Below are 14,382 nucleotides of genomic sequence, written 5' to 3'. Positions count from 1 at the left end.
GCACAATGTATGAATTTATGGTTGGATCAGAATCGCTATTATAATCATTGGTCAGTACAGATAATTAAGTAAAACCACAAGTCCAAATCCCTCTCTCTGTCCATGGCTAATTTAGGAAAGGAACAATTTTAGCTAGCTAGCTAGCCACCAGAGGTCATCAACTCAATGAGATGCAACAATTCAATTTATTTTCTGATAAATTATGTTTGGCTTGATGTGATTGGTGTGAAGCCAAATTCAAACTGGCTTCCCTTGACACTTAAAAATGTGGTGTGCCAGGACCATTCACAGTTGAGCTTACTCAGTTTAGCTCAACGCTGATTAGATATTATTGTATAAAAAAAATATCAAGGGAGGCTAAATGCGTGCTGGCTTCCCATGCATTCAATGCTACGGGCAGCAAAAATATCATACTATTTTTGACCAGACAGCATCAGATAGATGGGCTACACATACAGAGAGGTGCTGTTTCACTCGATCGGATGCTTCTCTGGTGAGATACATTCAGTCTCTTGCGAATTGAAGGAAAATGATGAAACACAGAGACGAAAGGTCAATTAATTAATGTTTTTTTGTTGTTGTTTTTTGGTCAATTTTTGGGGGGAACCTGGCTTCCCTTGGCAGCCATGAATAGATGCAACTGATCTTATATGCTAACGTTAGCTAGCTGGCTAGATGGTTGTGGTCTTTTTGCTGCCTAGGCAGCGTAGCTACAACTCTTGAGCTGGTCCCATGGTTGATTCAGAGTGGTAGAACCTCCACATTATTGTGACGCCGTTGTCGTAACCTTCCCATCTTCAACCAAGTGGTAAACTAGGAAAATGAAGTTTATTTCAGTTGTACGGAATGATTGTCAAATAGATAAATTGCTATAATAGCAGGATTCCATTTTTCTGATGATAAAACCAGCGGAAGGTGAAATAGTCTTGAAAAATGATGGCAGCAATCAGGACTAAGAGTAAACTCCGACATCCGCGGCCAAAATCGGTGGCCAATAATGGTTGCTATTAAGATCACTGTGTGCATGATGTTATCAGTATTGATGGTTTAACAAAAGATCCATCGATGGATTCAATTGGCATTTAATCACTTCAAATTTGACAAGACTGTAAAACACAAATTATGAATCAAAAGTTCCCATATGTCTACATTCCTTGATTATAAAATAATGTATTTAGATATAGCCAGACTAAGGTTTAATTAATATTAAAAATATACAACTATGTGAGATGTTTTGTCACCATACAACATTACACCCGACCACTTCAGAAGTCAAGGAAGTGACCTCGTTTCTTCTTCCTGTGGTAGTCCCTCCTTTTCCTGCTCAGCCAAGCGAGACTGTTCCTTTTCGCTCTGTCCTGGGTCAGCGTGGGGAAGGCTTGGCTGGGAAACACCTCCCTCAGCTTGGACAGGAAGAACACCTCCAGGTTACGACCTGCGTTGGCGACCTCAGAATCCGGCTACAGGTCAAGAGGTCAGATGTCATGAAGGGAGCTGAGTTCAACTTTCAACACAATGAAGGACAATTTATGTACAAAACAAAAAAAATAAAAAGCTGTGTTCCTGGCTCCTATATGTCTATGGGCAAATCCCTATGGCTTTTTGGCAAGAAAAAAAGATAGGTATAGTTTTAGTCTCTGGAAATTGAATATTATCTTAACATTAAATAACAAAATAATGATTAAATTCATATGGATTTGACCTACATAATTGAAAGTTGCACAGTTCCTGAACATGAGTAGGACGTCGTCCACAAACTGCTGGGCTGTGAAGTAGTGAAGAGTGTTCCTCTGGTCCAGCTTCCTCCTGATCACTGATAGGTCTATCGGCCTCTTAATGATCTGGTAGTAATGACGAGCCTGGAGCCAATTCACAGAGTCAATTTAATTTTATCACAACATAACGATAAGATGGTGCGCGCCGAAGAGGATGGCTGATGTTTTACATGCTCCTGATCAGTTGTGCTCTTTTGTTATTGTTTTTGCATTGTTTGTAACTTATTTGTTTACTTATTTTGTACATAACGTTTCTGCTACCATCTCTTATGACCGAAAATAACTTCTGGACATCAGAACAGTGATTACTCACAATGACCTAAAATAAGCTTTTTCCTTTAACGAGTCTGACGAGAAGGATATACTGCTCTCCCGGGAACAGGCCCAAATCCCCGTAATTTGCGTGAAGAGACGACGGAGAAAGAGGACAGAGGATGGGCTGTCTTCTGAGAATCTGTAGGCGAGCGAGTAAACTCCCACGGCCTTCCGTTCTACTTGCTAACATGTAATCATTGGAAAATAAAATGTAGGACCCACCATTACGATTATCCAACCAACGGGACCTTAAGAACTGTAATATCTTATGTTTCACAGCGTCGTGGCTGAACGACGACACGGACAATACAGAGCTGGCGGGATTTTCCATGCACCGCCAGAACAGAGATGCTACGTCTGGTAAGACGAGGGGTGGGCTTGTGTGTCTTTTTGTCAATAACAGCTGGTGCGCAATGTCTAATATTAAAGAAGTCTCTTTTCTTTCAAAAACAAGGACATTTCTAAGTATCTACCCTCTGTAGTGCCTTGCGGTCGGAGGCCGAGCAGTTGCCATAACAGGCAACTCTTGATGGTGCAGTTGTAGAACCTTTTGAGAATCTGAGGGCCCATGCCAAATCTTTTCAATCTCCTCAGGGGGAATAGGTTTTGTCGTGCCCTCTTCACCACTGTCTTAGTGTGCTTGGACCATGTTAGTTTGTTGGAGATGTGGACACCAAGGAACATGAAGCTCTCATCCTGCTCCACCACAGCCCCGCCGATGAGAATGGGGCGTGCTCGGTCCTCCTTTTACTGTAGTCCACAATCATCTCCTTTGTCTTGATCACGTTGAGGGAGAGGTTTTGTCTTGGCACCACACGGCTAGGTCTCTGACCTCCTTCCTATAGGCTGTCTCGTCATTGTCGGTTGTTTCATCTGCAAATTTAATGATGGCATTGGAGTTGTGCCTGGCCATGCAGTTATAAGTGAACAGTAAGTACAGGAGAAGACCAGGTACACAAACCTGAGGGGCTCCAGTGTTGAGGATCAGCATGGCGGATGTGTTGTTACCTACCCTTACCACCTTGGGGCGGACCGTCATGAAGTCCAGGATCCAGTTGCAGAGGGAGGTGTTTAGACCCAGGGTCCTTAGCTTATTGATGAGCTTTAAGGGAACTATGGTGTTGAACGCTGAGCTGTAGTCAATGAATAGCATTCTCACATAGGTGTTCCTTTTGTCCAGGTGGGAAAGGGCAGTGTGGAGCGCAATAGAGATTGCATTACCTGTAGATCTGTTAGGGCGGTATACAAAACAGAGTGATTCTAGGGTTTCTGGGATAATGGTGTTGATGTGAGTCATGACCAGCCTTTCAAAGCACTTCTTGGCTACAGACGTGAGTGCTATGTCGTCGGTAGTCATTTAGGCAGGTTACCTTAGTGTTCTTAGGTACAGGGACTATGGTGGCCTGCTTGAAACATGTTGGTATTACAGACTCAGTCAGGGACAGTCTGAAAATGTCAGTGAAGACACTTGCCAGTTGGTAAGCACATGCTCACAGTACACGTCCTGGTAATCTGTCTGGACCTGTGGTCTTGTGAATGTTGACCTGTTTAAAGGTCTTACTCACTTCCGCTGTGGAGAGTGTGATCACACAGTCGTCCGGAACAGCTGGTGCTCTCATGCATGTTTCAGTGTTATTTGCCTCGAAGGGAGCATAGAAGTGGTTTAGCTCGTCTGGTAGGCTCGTGTCATTGAGCAGCTCTCGGCTGTCCGAGAGGCCCAGCCACATCCGACGAGCGTTGGAACCGGTGTAGTACGATTCGATCTTAGTCCTGTATTGATGCTTTGCCTGTTTGATGGTTCGTCGGAGGACATAGCAGGATTTCTTATAAGCTTGCGGGTTAGAGTCCCGCTCCTTGAAAGCGGCAGCTTTAGCTTTTAGCTCAGTGCGGATATTGCCTGTAACCCATGGCTTCTGGTTGGGGTATGTAATTACACTCCATGTATAAACCCAGCCATTTAATGGGTAATTACCAATGTTTCGGCATCACTGTGCCTTCCTCAGGGTGAGCAAGAGTGGGGACGACGTCATCAATGCACTTATTGATGAAGCCAATGACTGATGTGGTGTACTCAATGCCATCGGAAGAATCCCGGAACATATTCCAGTCTGTGCTAGCAAAACAGTCCTCTGCTTCATCTGACCACTTTTTTGTGGGGGGGACCACTTTTTTAATTGACCGAGTCACTGGTGCTTCCTGGTTTCATTTGAGCTTGTAAGCAGGAATCAGGAGGATAGAATTATGGTCCGAATTGCCAAATGGAGGGCGAGGGAGAGCTTTGTACGTGTCTCTGTGTGTGGAGTAAAGGTGGTTTCGAGTTTTTTCATCTCTGGTTGCACATTTAACATGCTGATAGAAATTTGGTAAAACCAGATTTCAGTTTCCCTGCATTAAAGTCCCCGGGCCACTAGGAGTGCCACCTCTGGATGAGCGTTTTCCTGTTTGCTTATGGCGGAATACAGCTCATTGAGTGCGGTCTTAGTTACAACATCGGTCTGTGGTGGTATTTATTTATTTCACCTTTATTTAACCAGGTAGGCCAGTAGAGAACAAGTTCTCATTTACAACCTGGTATGTCGACAACTATGAAAAATACAGATGAAAACTCTAGATAGATAGCGTGGTCTACAGCTAGATACTCTACCTCAGGTGAGCAAAACCTTGACTTACTTAGATATCGTGCACCCGCTGTTTACATATATGCATAGTCCGCCACCCCTGGTCTTACCAGACATCGCGGTTCTATCCTGCCGATAGAGCATATAACCAGCCAGCTGTATGTTGATAATGTCGTCATTCAGCCACGACTCTGTGAAGCATAAGGTATTAACATTTTTGATCAAATCAAATCAAATTTATTTATATATATAGCCCTTCGTACATCAGCTGATATCTCAAAGTGCTGTACAGAAACCCAGCCTAAAACCCCAAACAGCAAGCAATGCAGGTGTAGAAGCACGTCCTGTTGGTAGTTTAATCTTCCTCGTAGGTTGTCGATTTTATTTTCCAATGATTGGAAGTTAGCTAGAAGAACAGAAGGCAGGGGGGGGGGGTTTATTCGATCACCTTCGAATCCTCAGAAGGCAGCCCGACCTCTGTCCCTTTTCTCCGTCGTCTCTTCACGCAAATGACGGGGATTTGGGCCTGTTCCCGGGAAAGCAGATTGTCGTTCACGTTGGGCTCGTTAAAGGAAAAAAAGAAGCTTTTGCCGCGATGAGTAATCAATGTTCTAATGTCCATTAGTTATTTTTGGTCATAAGAGACTGTAGCAGCAACATTATGTACAAAATAAGTAAAAAAATAAGTTTAACAACGCAAAAAAAATGAACATTAAAACACAATCTGTTAGGAGCATGTAAAACATCAGCCGTCTTCTCCGGGTGCTGTCTTCTTTTTCTCTAATGTACTTTTTACTCCTTACATTTCCCCTGACACCCAAAATTATTCGTTACATTTTGAATGCTTAGCAGGACAGGAGAATGGTCTAATTCACACACTTATGAAGAGAATATCCCTGGTCATCCCTACTGCCTCTGGCAGACTCACTAAACACAAATAACTTTGTTTGTAAATTATGTCAGACTGTTGAAGAGTGCCCCTGGCTATCCATAAATTATTATTTTTTTAAACAAGAAATCCATAATGTCTGGGTTGCTTACTATAAGGAATTTGATATGATTTATACTTTGACTTTTGACTCTTAAAGTATATTTTAGCAATTACATTTACTTTTGATACTTAAGTATATTTCAAACCAAATACTTTTATACTTTTACTCAAGTAGTATTTTACTGGGTGACTTTTACTTGAGTCATTTTCTATTAAAGGCATCTTTACTTTTACTCAAGTTTGACAATTGGATACTTTTTCCACCACTGAATAGAGGAAGATATGTCAATAGACTTGGAGGAAGATGATTGGTGCCTTATTACCAGTGGGCTGACAGGTTCCTGGAATGGAGCACTGAGGACGTGGCTGGACAACAGAAGAGTCAGCTTCTCACACCTCTGCAAAGAAAGAGATACACGTAACTAAAATCATACTGAACCCCACTATTCCCTTCATTAAACCATAGTAGTTCCCAATCCTAAACAGACACTGTAGCTGGCTCTTATCTACTCTCCTTTAGCATATGTTGGCGATGTGCTGTAAATCTGTCTATGCGAATACTTGTATGCTTGACTGCTGTATGACATGGAAAGAATGTCCTAACGGATACAGTGAAGATCATCATCATAACCCACTCTTTGGTCCAGGCTGGACAGTGTGTATGGTGTGCCTGCCCCCTGGTGGTCTGTCGAGGGATGTATGGTCTCACAGTCATAGCCCACCCCAGGTTCTTGGTCACTCCGGCACAATGTGCACACCCAGTCGCCCCTGTGGGACAGAGAGAGAGGGTCAGATTCATATTTGTTCCATTTCCTCATCTAATCCAGAGGCTTTCAGTATTACATAAACTGTCAGTATGGTTATTGGTTACAGAACACATATTGTTGCCCTGTGAACATTGCCAACAATGCCAACTCAAGACCGGTATAGTTTTGCACGACAGCAGGGCCGGGGTTATGTGCGGGCCTTAGGGGGCCTGGCCCGCCCTACCATACCTCCTGTGCCAGTCCCCAAAAAATATTGATAATGTATTTGACAGAGATGCATGCAGACAGAAAGATGCATCAATCGAGAGTTTCACTAGAGCGGAAGAGGTGAAGCGAGAGGGCTCACTCTTGCCAAAATCTGCCCAGAATAAGCCCAATGAGTTTCTTTGGGAATTATATGCAGACCCAGGGGCGCAACTTTGTTTTTAGAAGTGGGGGGGACCAATTATTATTATTTAATTTTTTCTATTTTTCTGTTGGATAAACACTCCAAACAGCCTTCCCGACTGCTCGGAGGCGTCCGCATTGTCCTAAAGCACACCGTTGCCTCGTTTTGTATCACATTCCAAGGATAAAGCTGGGTGGGGGACAAAAATGCAATTTCCAAATGTTGGGGGGACATGTGGAAGTTGCACCCCTGTGCAGACCTAAGCTTGTCGCCTGCCTTCCCGCCTTTGGGACAACTACTCCCTTTGTTAGGGCGGAGACATGAGCATCTTGTCATTATATACAGATCTCTGGTTTCAGCCTCTTGCAAATTGGAAAGGAAAATTGGCTGGTGCACTGTTAGGATGCTGGCTTCCCCAAAAGTAAATTGATGTTTGGCCAAAATGATAGAATTACTACTCATGTCTAAATAAAAACATAAAAAATACTTCACCAGAGAGCATGACTTAGCCACAGAGGATCTTTAGCTGATTTTTAAAAAAAATGTTGTGGATTGTTTCAAATCATAAATGTGTAGGTCTATACCTATTTGGAAATCCTGCAATTTGGGCGGCGCGTATGGCAATATGTCTAGCTGATTGAGTTGAGGCTGTCAGTGAAAAGCATCTAAAATATGTGTGAAGATAATGTGTCTTGAGTATCATTAAAATGTTGCAACAAGAAGGAGGTGTGTGTTAAAGATATGGCACGTCTCTCTCCAGAATGCGCTCAGCTGTCTCCCACCAATTATTTCTCGTTCATTGTGTGAATAGTTTGCCCTTTGATGGTTTCTTTTTCATAAATTCCCCATTACATGTCACCAGTAGGTCTAGTAAATGTACCCTTAATCCCTCTTCATTTGGTTACACACATTTCTGTTAATGCATGTATTAATTAGTCATTTACCATTCTCAGAGTGTAAATGTTATTTGCAGAGTTCACAACAATTATGAGTTTTGTCAATCTTTTCTTTGGAGTTTTCCATGAGGAATGAGTCTGGTTTCTCTGTCCTGATAACACGAGCACGACTGAGCACGACTGAGCACGACTGAGCACGACTGAGCACGACTGAGCACGACTGAGCACGACTGAGCACGACTGAGCACGACTGAGCACGACTGAGCACGACTGAGCACGACTGAGCACGACTGAGCACGACTGAGCACGCATAGAAGTAACTGCCTTGTTTAGGGGCAGAACGACTGATTTTTAGCTTGTTGGCTTGGGGATTCGATCTTGCAACCTTTCGGTTATTAGTCCAATGCTCTAACCACTCGGCTACCTGTCGCCCCAAATAGGAGAAAGGCCCGTGCTTGTTGCGCACCGCAACATCACCCACCTTGAAGTCTAAACAGGAGGCAGTCAACATTTTAAATCTATTCAACCATAACCGTAATTGTTTAAAACCTGGACTTGTCATTTTATGAGGTATATTTTACCGTGTTCCGACTATAAGAATGTTAAAGGGATTCTTTTATAATCACTTCCTCATATGCCATTGAAACCTGTACTTGTCTCATGTTCTCAACTTTCTTTCATATTAACACCCCATGGGGTGCAGTTGATGTATTTTGGAACATTCCCACATATAGCCTACTGCTGTGTGTGCATTGCTGCGCTTATAATGTGAAGAAATAGCCTAATAGTTGATCAACATTTTAAGCTAAACATTCTGATCTGTTGCATCAGCCTCATTGCTTTAAAAAAAGGGTTTGGATGTCTGGTCTTATCTTACCACCTCCACCATTAATAAGCTGAGATTCTCAGTCATTTTTTCTTCGGAGTCACACAAGTCAACAAATTCTTATATATATATTTTTTTTTACATCCATTACGAACGATAGTTCCTCCGTATTTGAAAAATCTTTCTAACACTCCCGGCCTCGATAATCACCAAGCGTCGGTGTGAAAGAACAAACCACCCCTTCAAATTAGTGGATTCGGCTATTTCAGGAAAACCTGTTGCTGACAGGTGTATAAAATCGAGCACACAGCCATGCAATCTCCATAGACAACTATTGGCAGTAGAATGGCCGATACTGAAGAGCTCAGTGACTGTCAACGTGGCACTGTCATAGGATGCCACCTTTACAACAAGTCAGTTCATCAAATTTCTGCTCTGCTAGAGCTGCTCCGGTCAACTGTTGTTATTGTGAAGTGGAGACGTCTAGGAGCAACAATGGCTCAGCCACAAAGTGGTAGGCCACTCAACCTCACAGAACGGGACAGGCGAGTGCAGAAGTGCGTATCACGTAAAAATAAAAAAACGCCTCTCCTCGGTTGCAACACTCACTACCAACTTCCAAACTGCCTCTGGAAACAATAACTGTTCGTCGGGAGCTTCATGAAATGGGTTTCCATGGCCAAGCAGCCACACACAAGCCTAAGATCAACATGCGCAATGACAATCGTCTTCTGGAGGGGTGTAAAGCTCATACTTCGACATACTTTTGGTCAGGTAGTGTATGATGATCTGATTATCCCAATATTAACAAAATTATTACAATGTTGAACTTCCCTAGCAATAGCTCAAGTCAAGACAGATAGAAAGGGAGGCAGACAGGCAGAAAAGAGAGACGAATGTGATTGAAACATTATAGGCCTACTGCTGCATTGGCCAATAGCCTATCTCTGAGTTTTATGCGCTATTTTCTTTAGCCGCCAATGGATCACAGAGTATCAATGTGTCCATATGGCAGAGGCTAGTGCTCTCGCCATAGTTACATTTGAACTTTTATATTTTTATCATTTTACTTTAGATGTTTATAATTAACTATGTGACAATTATTTTGAGAAACGAAGACATTATTAAAATGAAACTGTTCCACAAAAATGTGCATATAAAATAATAATAACTGGCACACAGATTGGTAGAAAAGGTCAATTGTAAGCTTGCCCAAACTTGAAACTTACCAACTACCTATAGTCTTTACTATTTATTTATTTTTACCTTTATTTAACTAGGCAAGTCAGTTAAGAACAAATTCTTATTTTCAATGACGGCCTAGGAACAGTGGGTTAACTGCCTGTTCAGGGGCAGAACGACAAATTTGTACCCTGTCAGCTTGGGGGTTTGAACTTGCAACCTTCCGGTTACTAGTCCAACGCTCTAACCACTAGGCTACCCTGCTGCCCCATCCATTCAAATATGCATGCACGCATGTGCACATGGGGGGGGGGTCCGGTGAAAAAACAAGCCCACCTATGGAAATCAAAGGCACATCCAAGTGATTCGTGTTGGCGCCGGGTCTGCGTTACAGTATAATACACATTCTCCTGAAATTCTATCTCCACATGTCAAATGTGCAGGATACACAAATATTCAAAGGATGTGAAACTCTATTTGGATTTTTTTTTTTTAAGAAATCATTATAAAATGTTCATAAACACCGACAATGGCATTAATACATACAGTGGGGAGCTTCGGAGGGGTGGTATGTGGCAGGAGAGGTGGTAGACCTTAGGGCAGCCATCGCAGCACAGCAAGTCGCCCCCATTGAAGCACACCGCACAGAAATCCTCACTCTCCATCCCTGCTGCCCCTTTCTCGTTCTCAGGCTGCTCCTGGGACACTATAGACCCATCGATAGGTGCGCACTGCCCCACATGACCCCCCTCACTGTTCTCCCCATCTGCAGGCTCCCAATCAGATTCCAGTTTTGTTTCTGATTCCAACTTTGGATCTAACTCCATTGGCAGATTCAGTTCTGACTTTGGCTTCAGGTCTGATTCTATTTCCAGTGAATCTGAGCCAGATTTCAGATCTGGAACCAATTCAGACTCCGATTCAGACTCCAAGTTGAGTACTAGATCTGATTCTGGTGCTTGTCCTATAGGGGGCGATGGGAGTGCAGGTCTCTCCTGAAGGTGTGGTGGTTCAGTCCAAAGGGGCCCCTGTATTTGTGTTGGCTCCATCCCGGAGGCCCCTGGTTCTGATCCAGATGACTCTTCTCTGTTTGCTGAACTCTGCAGGAAATCCAGACTGGACCCTGTCTTCAAATAGAAGACAGACAGGAATCTAAAGTCACATTTATAGAATTGGCCAATAAACACATTACTCTATGTAGAACAGGGACAGGTCAGCTTGGTTGATGGGCGTGGAGGAAAGCCATTTCAAACGTTGAACCCCAGGCAATTACTGTAACTGTGTAACCTCTCTAACCCTGTGTGATTCGAGGTGGCCGAATCCTAATTTGAGAAATGTCCATTCATGCAACTCTCATTGACATTAAACCCTGATTTAGGAATGAAACGTCTGACTCGTCTAATAGAGTAGGACTTTTTAAAGCACTAACGTATTTGTAACACTGTATCGTAACATGAGAAAATATGTGGGGAACCAGGTGAATCTGTAGAGGTAGATACAGGGCCATTCTTTGCATCTTTACCATAATGACTTTGACAGCATGGACAGCACCGTTGAGGGCAATTTTAAAGTAGACAATTACTTATTTTTCAACTTCTAGGAGTTTGTTGGCAGTCGGTAAACAAACTGAAACGGTGACTCCTGCCATCTGGAGTGTGCTGTCAGAACAGGCATAAAGCCAATGTTGGTGATTTACTTCCACATGCAGTGAATGGAATGTTTGCTCAGGGCTATAATTCATTGGCTGTTCCCTCCTGCTGACTTGTATGTAATTCTATGATCACTTGTTTACCCATAGGAAGTACCACCCAGTTGACTGTTTCAAAATGTTGAAAGTACTCAATGGCACTGCAGGTCTTGTTGCTACGTATGTTGCTAGCAAATGACCAGTCCCTTTCATCAGCACCCATGGTAACATTTCATGGTAAAGCATGCAGGCTTTGTGGCAAGTGTGCCCTCTATCCAACTCTATGGTCTGTACCTGTTGGACATGCTCCTCTGGGGTAATGACTGCCGGCACAGGCGCCGCAGCGTCCTCAGTCAGCAACTCTGAGTGTGGTTGGCGTAACAGTGACACCAAAGACACCAGTGGCGGTACCATTGACAGGGCAACTGACTGTCCGGGGTCAAGTTTGATCCTCAGACGCTCCAGACGCACAGTGGCTACACAGGAACTGCCCAAAATCCTCTGGGACTCTGGATGGATCCTGAGGATATGGAAAATGGCCTTAGTCTACGAGGTCCTGTCTTAAACATAATATGCTACAAAATAACACTGGCCAATTTGCTCTGTGGTTATTTGAATATGTTGATATTACAAGACCAATGTAGTAATTTGATGTCAATGCCAATGTATTAAAAAAGTAAGTTGAAATGTCTGTTAGTTTCGCTTTACGTTTCTGTTTGTCTCAAACAGGTCTCGTTGCTATGTATGTTGCTAGCAAATTACCAGTCCCTTATGTAATATTTCATCTGCATTCACTTCACTGTCTTGAATATCCTGTTTTGGTTTGTACGGTGTCCATATTAGGACAATCACATCGATGGAAGTTGTTGGTTCTGTCCTGAAATGGACACCGTAGGTCTGAGCGAACACACAAGACTGGGCATTACTATCCAAGGGATGTCATTATTTTCTGAAACTGACTTGGCATACCTGATTCTCTCCAGTGAAGCTGCTATGGTTCTGTTATTCCCATCAGCCTCTCTGTTCTTCCCACTATGGACCCATACTGAGGAGATAAGTAGTACATTTATGAGAGCAGCTACTTTGGCATTCCACTGTATTTAATTCCTTTATGATATCTTAGGGTACAACCATGAGAACTCTGTATGTCGGGCTCTGTCTGACAGACTGTCAAAGGAGCGATGGTTGTGTCAGGGTGATTTTGACGCTGCTGAGGGGATGAGGGGGACATCTTGGCTTTGCAGATAAATGTCCAACCTGGCCCCATTTCTATCCCACAGGGCTGAATAGTGCCAGGCTACAGGGAGGCAGACAAAGATGGACCAGTATAATCAGAGTAAGATAAACACTTCAACTTCCTGTCAACCTAATTGGTGTAACACTTTCGTTCAAAGTCCATGCAAAAAAATCACATAAAAAGGCCATCTCTCACTTTCTCTCCAATTCTCTATTTATTTCGATCCCCCTTTGCCCCTTTCTACATCTTCATTGCTCTACTTTCTGATCTCTACCACTTTCTCACTCTCTCTTTTACCCCTCCCCCCTTTCCCGTATTACCTGCTGTGTTGTCTGCCTCGGTGCACCTGCTGTGGTTACCAGGTTTGGGCCAGTAGTCTCAGTCTTCCCAGTGGGCTGTCTCTCCGTTGCTGTCGATGTCACCCGTTTGGCCATGGAGCGCTGGAATCCCCGTGGCAACAAAGTCGCCCGCCTTTGGGGCATGTTGCCATGGCGCCTGCGGGCCGCCGCTGCCATCGCCAGCGAACTGGATCCCTGGGTGGTAGACAGTGAGTTGGTCATGTGTCTACATCTCTACAGCTATAGGCCAGTTAACAATAGTCTTATATCCCTACAGCCATAGGCCAGTTTACAGTAGCAAAACAAATGTCCCAATGGTATGCCATAACGAAAGATGCCCTGAATCTACATAAGCACCGAAAGATGCCCCGGACTATGCACTGAATTTACATAAACACCATAACGAAAGATGCCCTGAACTATGCACTACATCTACATTAACAAAACCACCAGGTGCTGATTGTAGTCGAAAGACAAACGACAATTTATGACATCCAGCGAACATTACCACGACAGAACGCACAGACGTCTACAGTAAAACATATATATATATATATATTTTATAGCGATTCACTATAGTGACAGCAGAATAACACTTACCTCTACAATGTCCCAATAGTGCAACAATAAACTTTTCTAAGCAACGAGTGTGTGACTACAGAAGAACTGTGTTTCTGACCTAAAGAGAAGAGTGGTAGTGCTTTTCCTTTTCTCCGGGACAGTGGAAGATGGGATGATATAGATTGATGTTGATGGATGAAGAGAGGAAAGAAGCAAAGAGATGACAGGGGAGTATCACGGTGGTCCTCCCTGATTGGAGGAACGGTTGACGCAAAAATGGTCCCTTCACGCGTCCTCTCCCCCCCTGGCATCTCATTAGTACCTGGATTGTATTCATTAGGGCACACCTTAGAAAAACATTTCGCAACAGAAAACAAAAACAAGTGTTCCTAATTGGTTCAGGCAGCAGCTCACTATTTTTCTTGCATTTTGTCCCTAATGAACACAACCCTGGTTTTGTACATGTGAGTTAGCAGTGCACCGCAGTGTTCCATATTAATCCACCTACATGTCAGATAGTGGTAGGGGTGTAGATGGAAAAGCATCTCACAAGCTTGGTTGTAGTGTGTTAAAATGTGAAAAGCTGGACAATCAAATCTTCAAGCTGCTGTCACCATTATTGATGATGAAGCACACACGTGCAATCTATACTAACACTCTTTAAAGCTTGCGGGTGGGTACCAACATGTTAACTTGGACACAAACAGCAGTATCTGGTCTTAGACTTGGTCTTGCTGTATCTGTGCTGGAAGTTTAATCAACTGGAACTCCTGATGTTCCTCTGTGTGGCCTGTGCTTGAC

The 14,382-nt window shown here is 43.4% G+C and overlaps 1 protein-coding gene across 1 annotated transcript; it reads right to left on the bottom strand.

Moving 5' to 3' along the window:
- Positions 1 to 1,066: 1,066 nt before the first annotated feature.
- On the bottom strand, positions 1,067 to 13,772 carry LOC109898376 (tripartite motif-containing protein 66). The gene is made up of 10 exons (XM_020493335.2): positions 13,621 to 13,772; positions 13,003 to 13,215; positions 12,577 to 12,742; positions 12,415 to 12,490; positions 11,740 to 11,965; positions 10,305 to 10,885; positions 6,335 to 6,467; positions 6,023 to 6,097; positions 1,707 to 1,859; positions 1,067 to 1,460 (listed from the first exon to the last, which is right to left on the bottom strand). Exons 2-10 carry the CDS (start codon positions 13,195 to 13,197, stop codon positions 1,266 to 1,268), a joined length of 1,800 nt encoding a protein of 599 aa, XP_020348924.2. The 5' UTR covers positions 13,198 to 13,215; positions 13,621 to 13,772; the 3' UTR covers positions 1,067 to 1,265.
- Between the last annotated feature and the right edge of the window lie 610 nt (positions 13,773 to 14,382).

Source organism: Oncorhynchus kisutch, linkage group LG10, assembly GCF_002021735.2.
Source record: "Oncorhynchus kisutch isolate 150728-3 linkage group LG10, Okis_V2, whole genome shotgun sequence".
NCBI lineage: Eukaryota > Metazoa > Chordata > Actinopteri > Salmoniformes > Salmonidae > Oncorhynchus > Oncorhynchus kisutch.
The sequence above is the reverse complement of the archived record's forward strand: the minus strand, read 5'-3'. Positions and strand labels throughout refer to the sequence as shown.